Source organism: Varanus komodoensis, unplaced genomic scaffold (assembly GCF_004798865.1).
Source record: "Varanus komodoensis strain SLA01 unplaced genomic scaffold, ASM479886v1 scaffold57, whole genome shotgun sequence".
NCBI lineage: Eukaryota > Metazoa > Chordata > Lepidosauria > Squamata > Varanidae > Varanus > Varanus komodoensis.
Genome location: NW_025336182.1, coordinates 2,721,071 through 2,729,829, shown reverse-complemented (window position 1 = coordinate 2,729,829; position 8,759 = coordinate 2,721,071). Strand labels below are relative to the sequence as shown.

At 51.8% G+C, this 8,759-nt stretch overlaps 1 protein-coding gene across 4 annotated transcripts in view; it reads left to right on the top strand.

The window, feature by feature from the left end:
- Positions 1-597: 597 nt before the first annotated feature.
- The window catches only part of MTMR11 (myotubularin related protein 11), a 28,248-nt gene continuing 20,086 nt past the window's right edge, over positions 598-8,759 (top strand). For 3 of the 4 annotated variants that reach the window (XM_044449242.1, XM_044449240.1, XM_044449243.1), the window contains exons 1-3: positions 598-3,276; positions 7,158-7,294; positions 8,153-8,225. In XM_044449242.1, coding sequence (XP_044305177.1) covers positions 3,228-3,276; positions 7,158-7,294; positions 8,153-8,225 — 259 coding nt within the window. In that variant the 5' untranslated portion in view covers positions 598-3,227. The remainder of the gene's footprint in view (positions 3,277-7,157; positions 7,295-8,152; positions 8,226-8,759) is intronic. The other variant, XM_044449241.1, reaches the window with a different exon arrangement.

Genomic DNA, 8,759 nt, shown 5'->3' with positions numbered 1-8,759 from the left:
GCCTCGCGGGGAGGGCGCGGGGCGCGGAGGGCCGGGGCCGCGGGGCCGGCGTCGCGCGGCCGCCCTGCTGTGCGGAGGACGGCGCGGGGGCGCGCGCGGGGCCGGGCTCGTCCTGCGGGGCTTCCCCGCGCGGTGTTGCGGGGCGGCGCGGGGGTCGCAACCCGCCGCCCCGCCTGCCGCCTCGTGGCTCTCTAGGAATTGCGGGGGGCTGCGCGAACGCCCGCTGCCAGCCCGGCGGGTTTGCACGCGCGGCCCGCACGTGTTTCGGTGCCACCGCGCTCCCCCCGGGAGAGGCACCCCGCACCCCGTGGGGGCAGCGCCGGCGCGGTCCCCGCGGCACAGAGCCAGGGCGCGGCGCGGCGCGGTAGCAGCTGGCAGGCCTCCCGGAATAAGCCGGGAACCCCGGAATCGCTTGCGTGCTCTTCGCGCTTTGTGGCTTATGTCCCGACCGTCCTCTTCCCTCCCTTTCAGCCGGAACCTGGGGCGACAAATGTTAGCTCCCCAAGCCAGAGACCAGTGTGCAAAAAGCCCCCTCCCCACCCGCCCAGCTGGATTTATCTTCCCCATGTGTGTTTGTTTCCAAACACATTTAAAACTTTTTTCCCTGAACCTTGTTTTTGCCGAAGAAGGCAGTTTCCAAATGGGTTTTCTTGTGCCAGGAGAAAATTTTTACAGTATTTAAACATACCCTGCATTGCCTTGTGTGTTTCTATATTTGATTTCTTGTATAACTTAGAAAGGCTGTCCCCACTTAAAATCCAGATTTTTGTGTCTATTTTCTTTTTAAAAAGAAAGAAAGAAAGCAAGCAAAGAAAAAAGCAGTGATAAATTTAGAAGTGGGTGTTTTTCATTGTACATGGTGTACTTGGCCGAGGAGTTGCTTCAGCAGGGCAACTTTCCCATTAATGATTCACAAACTTTTAAACAGAATTTAAAAACAAGCAAACCCCGACTCTTTTGGCTTGGGTGCTGCCTAGAGTCTGGAGCCGGTCGCTAGGAAACCGGTCCTGGCCTGAGTGCTGGATTCCAATCACCCTGCAAGGACTGGGCTGCGGCTGCGGCTTCCAAGGACGATGGAGTCGGAGTCGGTTGCTAGCGACAAGGATGCCTCGGAGGTGCCTGGCCCTTGGGCTGACGACGGCCCTTGGCAGGACAGTGCCTTACACGCGAGTAGTGCTCTCCAGAACGAGCCTGGCTCATGCCCGCTTTCCTTGCGCTGCCAGGGAAGGGCCGTGCAGTTCCATGCCCTCTCTCCCGCTTCCTCTCCTGCCTCAGGCATTCTTTGCAGAATGAGGGAATATTTTCCAAACTGAAGCTGAAATATGCACCAAGGCAGCCAGCTCAGGCCCGGGAATATCTGCGCTGCAGAGGGTGAGGGTGCGAGTGGAGCCAGAAGTTCTGGTGGCAAGAGGAGCAGGGCGAGACGAGACGAACGACGCTTCGCTTTGGGAGGGGTCGCTCACGCTGCGCTGCGCCCTTTGGCAGGCAGTTGACCTAATCCCGCGGCGTGTGGTTAAGATTCAGCAGGCTTGTGTTTGGGTCCCTGTCGGCACGTGTAGTCATTCAGTGGTCATTCAGCCTGCCTACCTCGCAGGGTTGTTGTGAGGATAAACGGGGGGAAATTTGCGTGTGCTGCTCTTGAGATCTTCAGAGGAAAGTTGGGATAACAATGCGATCAAAATAAGGAGTGCGGGTTGCTTCTGCAGGGCCTCTTAAAATGAGGAGAAGGGGCATGAAAAGGGTCAGTGGGACTCGCCTCACGAGCAGTGACTTGCTGTGGGTGACAAGCAGTGGCAGGAGCTTTATGTTTGCCAAGGCTTTGTCTGAGGTGCGTGATGGTGGCAAGACCGGTTTTGCCAGACCCATGGCGCGGTTCGGAGCAAGACCTTGGGCCCGCCTAGCCCCATGTTAGTGACCCTGACGGGCACTTAGCAAGTGCTCTCCGGCGCCTCAGGCAGGGCCTTTTCTGTCCCTTCTGAGAGATGCCATCAGGGTTTGAACTTGGGTCCTTCTGCGTGCAAAGTAGAGAGTCCTTTTCTTGATAGCAAAGCAAGGCTCCAGTCCTCATGGTTCTGAAGAAAGCACTAAATTAAGTTTAAATGAAGAAATGCCCTTATTCTGTATCCACAGTCTTATAGTTGCTATTAATTGAAGGCTGTGAATTTTTATGTGTGTGTGATTCTTTTGTATTTCTGTGCTTTGGATTTTTATTGATAAACAGCCATATGGTGGGTAATGTTTCCTGAAAAGTGGGCTAGAAATTATCCAGTTAACAGATAAAGTGTGCATATGTGATAGATACAAGCTCGGCCCCTCCTTGAGATGTCCATTGATCCAATAACTTCTTTCTTATTCAGTGTGTTCACACCAAGTAACGGACTTGCTGGAAAGCATTTGTAGAAAACCTACAGAAAACCGTCAAGAGCTGAGGAACCAAACAATCAGGAAAAGGCTGAGAGAATAGACAGTGTTGGGTTTTTGAAAGGGAGAAACCAGGAGGGAATACTCACCGCAAGAACAGAGAGAGCAACCGTACACTCTGTTCTTTGAGGATAAGACAATAAGCCGTGGATTAAGCTAAGATCAGGTGAGATGTGTGGGTGGACTTCCAAAATCTGGATTATGCCAGCTGCAGTCAGATGCAACGGAATGACTGAAACGCCTTTCTGGAGCTGACTGCTGGTATGTCCCCCGAAGTGAAATTATGTGTGAATTCACGCACTCTTTCCTTGAATAGTTTCAGGGGAAGCGGCAGTAATTCCATTGAGACCAGTGGAATATTTCTGGGTGTTTCTGCATACCTCCTCTGGGTCTGGGTCTGGGTCTGGGTCAAAGAATGACAGGCATAGGACACATTTGATTTAGGTTAACATCAGGGCAGGTGTGATGGGCTCATATCTACCCGTAAAAAGGGGAGCAGAGTTCCCCAACTGGACTTGTAACTTGCCAGGACCACAGGATGGCCAGAACTCAGGTGACTCAAATCCAGAGGAGGCTGGAGATGCGCCATCGGGAGTGGCCTCTTCAGGTGCCGCCTGGAGCCGCTGCCACTGTGCCCGTGGACCGGCTGATGCCGCACCCTCTTCTGGGCTCCACTTGAGAGCATCAGCTTATGGCCTTGCAGGATCCGTCCAGAGGTCCCCCTGCTCTGCTAGATACACCAAGCCGTACTAACGCTCACCAGCGTGTCTTCTGTCCCGCAGCTCAAAAGCCCAACGTCGCCTGACATGAGTGGCAAGAAGAACAGAAACTGCCAGGCTCTCCAGTGCATTCCAGGTACGGAGAAAGGGGTCAAGTTTTGGGGTGTGCGTGTATGCTGGGGGTGGGGTCATTCAGGTGGCCGAGTTCCCACAGAGAGAGACAACTGCAAGCCCTAAAACCCGTCCTGTGCCCCATGTGAGCGGGTGGGGAGCTTGCCCCAGCGGCAGGAGGGAGGGCTCTCTTGAGGGGCTTCGCCGTGTGCTCCCTCGCCTGCAGCCCAGCCCAACAACGCCGAGAGATTCCCTTGCAAGCACAGCTGCACGCACCCTGATGCTGCACGCCAGGGACCCGTGGCCCCAGTCCGTTCCGCAGGGCTCCAGCGCTGTTCAGGAGAGCCCACTGGTATCGGCGGAAGGTTTCCCCCCTAAGCTTAGCGGCTACGCTGAGGATGATTTTCAAAGGGATGGGCTTGCTGCTTCAGAGGAAAGGGTTAACTCTTCCCATGTGGTACATCTGCCTGTCCCACCTGCCATGATCTTTCCTCTTCCTTCAGCATCACAATCAAATTTATCGGGGCAGATCAACAGGCATTCTTTTCATCTGAGATGGTTTGGGTGAGAAATGAATTGGCAGGCTCTGCGAAATTTAAATCCTAGTACATTTCTACATTTGCCTGTATAGCTATAAATCAGCAATGTGTCCCTTTGTGTCATATGGACTTGGCTGCAGATGCATGGCAGCACCTGACTCAGTATGAGAGGAGGGGCAGAATGTGGCAGTCCAGGTTGCTAATGTGCCTGCAGAAGCTGTGCCACACGCCCACCCGCCCGCCCTCCTGCCTTCCTTCAGGGGCAGAGGATCATCCCTAGAAACCTAATGTAATTAGGGGGACAGTCCTCTGCCAGGTTGCATTTCATGCAGCCAAGAGTTGCCTAGAGGGGGAGAAAGGTTCTGCCCATCACTATATCCCACAATTTCATGCTGTCTTAGGAATGTATGACAGATTCATTTTAGTTTGGTCTCAGCCAGAATTTATTCAGCTTTGCACCTTCTGGATGGAATACAGACTTGGACACAATCCGTGGTTGAAGTCTTTGCATTTTTGAGGTTGCAATGTGATTTGCAGGCTCCCAGAACTGACGACATGCAAACATTTGAAAAACATATGGGAAAATGTGTACTTCTGAAAAAGGTGTATCTGCGTTTTCATGCAGAAGAAAGCAAAGCTTGCTTTCTGATGTGGACGATCTTTGTACCCTTAAAGGCTAGAATGACATTCTAGTTTTTAAATTAAAAATATGTTTATGACGTTGGACTTTGGATTCGGGATCAGTTTTTCTGCTTGGGCCATGTGATCTGTGACACAGGCCAGAATACACCTCCTACTCTGTTTCGGGGCTGCAGGTTATGCCGATGGGCCTGCAGAGTTTGCCGCTTCTGCAAGAGCTTAATAGGACACACGCTGTTGATCAGGATGTTGCACCTGTCTCTTCTCATCCCTTCTCACTTGGTAGTAAAAAAAGAGAAACCGTGGCTAAGTCCTGATGGGCCTCACTTTAGATCTTGCCCCTGGTTCCATCTTCCAATTTCAGGGCTCTCTGGGCTATTTCTCATGGAGGAATAAAAGCTTTGTTAGAAACTTGGTTTAAAAATGGAATGTGTCCAACTCTAGCAGGAGGGTGGGAAGGGTTAATCCTTCCTTGCACGCTTCAGCGCAACTGTCGGAAGGCATTCTGCAGGCGGGAGGGGCAGTGAAACTGAACAATGGTCACCAAGGCAGATGGTCCCCCGCGGCCGTCACTGGGTTGTATTCTTTGCTTACATAACTGGCCAGGAATGAACGCTACTAAAGGCACCTGTTAGCAGGGGAAATTACTCTCAAAATGCCTGGTGCAGAGGCTTCTCTTCCCAATTCTGTTCTTAGAATTTGAGGAGCAGGGTTGTGGGGGTGATGCCCTGTGCGGCTGGGGAGCCTGAGTTTATTGTGATTGCTTTGCTGTTGCTGCGCAGCGCTCTCTGTAAAGGAAGGCTGCTTGCAAAAGAGAGCCGACAGCTGTATTCTGGGCCCCTGGACTCTTCATCATTCAGTGGTAACCCTGCTGGAGTGAGGACAAGCAAATACGAAACAGAAGAGAGCAGCTTGCCTTTGAGAGAGGGTGGCTGCAGAGGACAAAAACAGGACGCAGATGCACCTAAAACTTGCACATAATAGTTTGTACTAGAGATGAAATAATTTAAATAGAATAGACTTCTTAAATAGACTTAAATAGAAATGTAGCACGTTCCATCATAGCAGAGCTGCAGGTGAGCTGGATGCCTGCTGTCCAGGCGAGTGAAGCTGGGGGTGGGTAACTTCCAGGCCCTCCTTCAGGCTCTCTGGCTTGAAACCAGCTTGGGCTGGTGGCCCTTCCCAAAGGGAGCAGTGTCCAAACAGAGGTCTGCCCTCTGCCAGCACTCCGGAGTAGAGAATTGTCCTCCGGAGAGTCAGAGATGTCTGCTCTACTTTCAAAAATAAAGTGGTGCTTGCGAAGGAACGCTGAAAGCCAAAGACCGCTTGGGTGCATGTGCCCAGGAGGGCCTCAGGGACAGGTTTGCACCAGGCAGCCTCGTGCCTTGAGGGCAGCGGGCGAAAGGCCCTTCCCGCCTGGCCATCCTGAAGAGGAGTTGTCTGTGCCAGCAAAACCCCAACACAGTCTTGGAGTGCCCTGAAGACGGACACTCTTGACTTTTGCTCTGCGCTTTTGCAGACCGGCTCATTTCAGCAGGTGCATGAGGCGCTACGAAGAGCTCAGAATGTTTATGAAGTTCGTATGTCAACATGGGGAGATTGCTGCAAACAGCAGCCTCAGAAGAAAATCCGAGTTGCCCCTGGTTCTTCAGGCTTTTGGTTTCAGTTCATCCCTGCACCAGGTTTTAACTTGAAAAAAGAGAGTGTTGTTTTCTCCCTTCATCAGAATGGCTGGAAGGCAAGAGTCGTATTTGGAAACAGGAAGGGAGTGTCCTGCTGGCAAATGATTAATGGGAGACTGTAAGAGGCAGCTTCAGAGACTGGGTGTCTGCAAAAGCAGAGGTCTTTGCTCTCTGTGAGGTGCCGCTGTTGCTTAGACACCAGCACTTGAGGCTGCTTGAGAGTGGCAGGCGCGGTTTTTGCTCAGCGACTGGTCTGTCTGGTAATCGACTGCAAGGAACAGAGGAGAGAGAACCTTTTGATGATCAGAAAGCATCATGAGTATTCCTGGATGAAGAATGCATTCCATTTCGGTTTTTTCTGCTTTTGAATGTTTAAAATCTCAAGCTCTTCCTCTCCATTATGCAAAGGTGGAAAGTCTGGGAAAGTGCAGAAGAAGCTGTAATTAAATTCTCACTCATCTGCAGGAGTGCAATTCAACAGGTGCAGTTATTCCCAGCATGGCAAGAATGCTCTTGCACCTGCCTGCTGTACAACTGCTCAAGGTGAAGGGCCCCCTATAAGCCAGAAGAGATGGGAACCCTAATTGAACACCACAAATGTGGTTGAATATGTAGGAATTCAAGGCCATACGCTAAGAGTTCAGCAGTACAAGCCCTTGGACAAATCTGTCTGTTTTGATTTTCTTGCATATTTAACTTTTTAAAAAGTTGTTTCCTCTCAGAACATGGAGGAATGTGTAGGTGTTACTAAATTCCTAACAAAATCAACCCAGACTTAAACTTCTAGCCATCCTTCCCCCAGAGAGCTTGCAGAGAGAAGGGAGCCCTCTCAGACGCTGTTTTCCCTCATCTCCAAAGCGCCTTTCACTGTGGGACTTGCCAAAGTCTCCACATTTTCTTGGAAAATGGCTCAGGATGCTTTTTGGTAGCCGGAAACTGGCAAGACGGCAGTTCTGCCGCTTAGGATGTGTGTCAGACACAGGTAAACCTCCAAGCTCCATCTGCGGCTGCCTTCCCCTCAGTTGTGGATTAATTGTTCCCCGCAGGTGAATACATACAGGAGGTGGCCGGCCACGTGAGGAAGCGTGTCTCTTCCCGAGATGGTGAAGGATACATCCAAGGCACCCTCTATTGTACCAATCTAAGAGTGGCTTTCTTACCAAGCCCGTCTCCAAGCACTGAGGTAGGTTCTCCAGTGGGACACGGACAGAGCAGCCAGACACCATTCAGTCTGAGGGGCTGGGGGGGGGACTGCAAAAGGCGGGAGGGTAACAGATGGCCCAGTGTGCCCAGTGGCAGCATGCCATGGGTAACAGAGAGAGAACCCTTGGCTATAATCCCCCTCTTGATGTCCAAGAACTGTTGCCTTCCAGGTGTAGTTCAAGTCGTATATAGCCTGGACTCACTAAAATGCAAGGGACTTAGCTCAGTGATGACTAATGTAAGCCTGCTCTGTGTTCACTTGATCTTTGGTTCTGATAAGTTGTCTGTCACGTGGCAAACGGGCCCAGACTTGCTGGCCTGTCACAGAAAGTGAAACTCTGTGGAATGCTGCAACCCAGCCGGTCAAGGCCACAACCTGCAATCTCGGGCTCACGGCCCCTGCTCCCTTCTGGGCCATTAAGTGACGCTCCTTCAGCGCAGGCCACCTGCCCCGTCCCTCCCAGTGGGCTCGGCGGCCACGTGCCCTGTTTTGGCACCCTTTCCCCTGCACGCTTGTGCAGAGTGGAGCAGAGCCGGGGTGGCCATTATCTCCCAGGGAAACTGCAGCCCTGGCCTGGGAGTGGAGGTCTGTGCTGAGAGCACAACTTCCAGAATTCACAGTGGAAGCCACGGGGAAGCTGCTGGTTCCCAGTGCAGCAGTGCGGCTGTCGCTTTGCGAGCTGCCACTGGCAGTGCTGCTCTTGGGCTGGATACGTGACGTGGAACAAATTTCTGGCGGCCGCTACAGCTTCAGGACCTTGCAAGCAGGGAGCAGAGAAGCTATCAGAAATGACACGATCATGACTTGACAAAAGCACTTTCTTCTCTCCCCCTCCAGGACTGCTCCTGCCGCCCTTTCATGCACAGCGACTATGACGTGGCCTTTCCTTGTATCGGGAGGCTAGTGGCCGGTAAGGTTAGAGGAAGGCTTAGTAGGTGGGCTCTGCATTATGGTAAGCCAACCCAAGACATTTGTAGGGGACGGGACAGAAAAGCTTTACATACACACGTACATACATTAAGGCGGTCAACTGTTTCTTCTCTGACAGTGGTCCTGCACCTTAAATTTTTACATGGTACCCCGGGGCTTAAGTGATGCAGCTTTCCCCAAAAAGCTTTGTTAGAAAAGCCCAGGAAGCAATCAGAGGTGATCGGCTCTAAATGCAGGAGGTTTGCTAAGTGAGGTGCTTTGTTTGGCTCAAGGCACTCTTCATTCTGCCGGTGCTTTGGAACGCTAACAACACAGAAAGAGGAATGTGTGTTTATTAATCCTTGTTCTATTAAAAGGAAGGAGGAAGAACATGGGTCCCCTGTGGTTTTCTGAATAACTGCATGCTGTTCAGCTGGACCTGCATCTATTACGCATTTAAAACATAACATCAAAATTCTGCAGCTGGTACAACCAGAACCCACTTTACATATTTGCTTTGTTTCTGTTGCTGTGG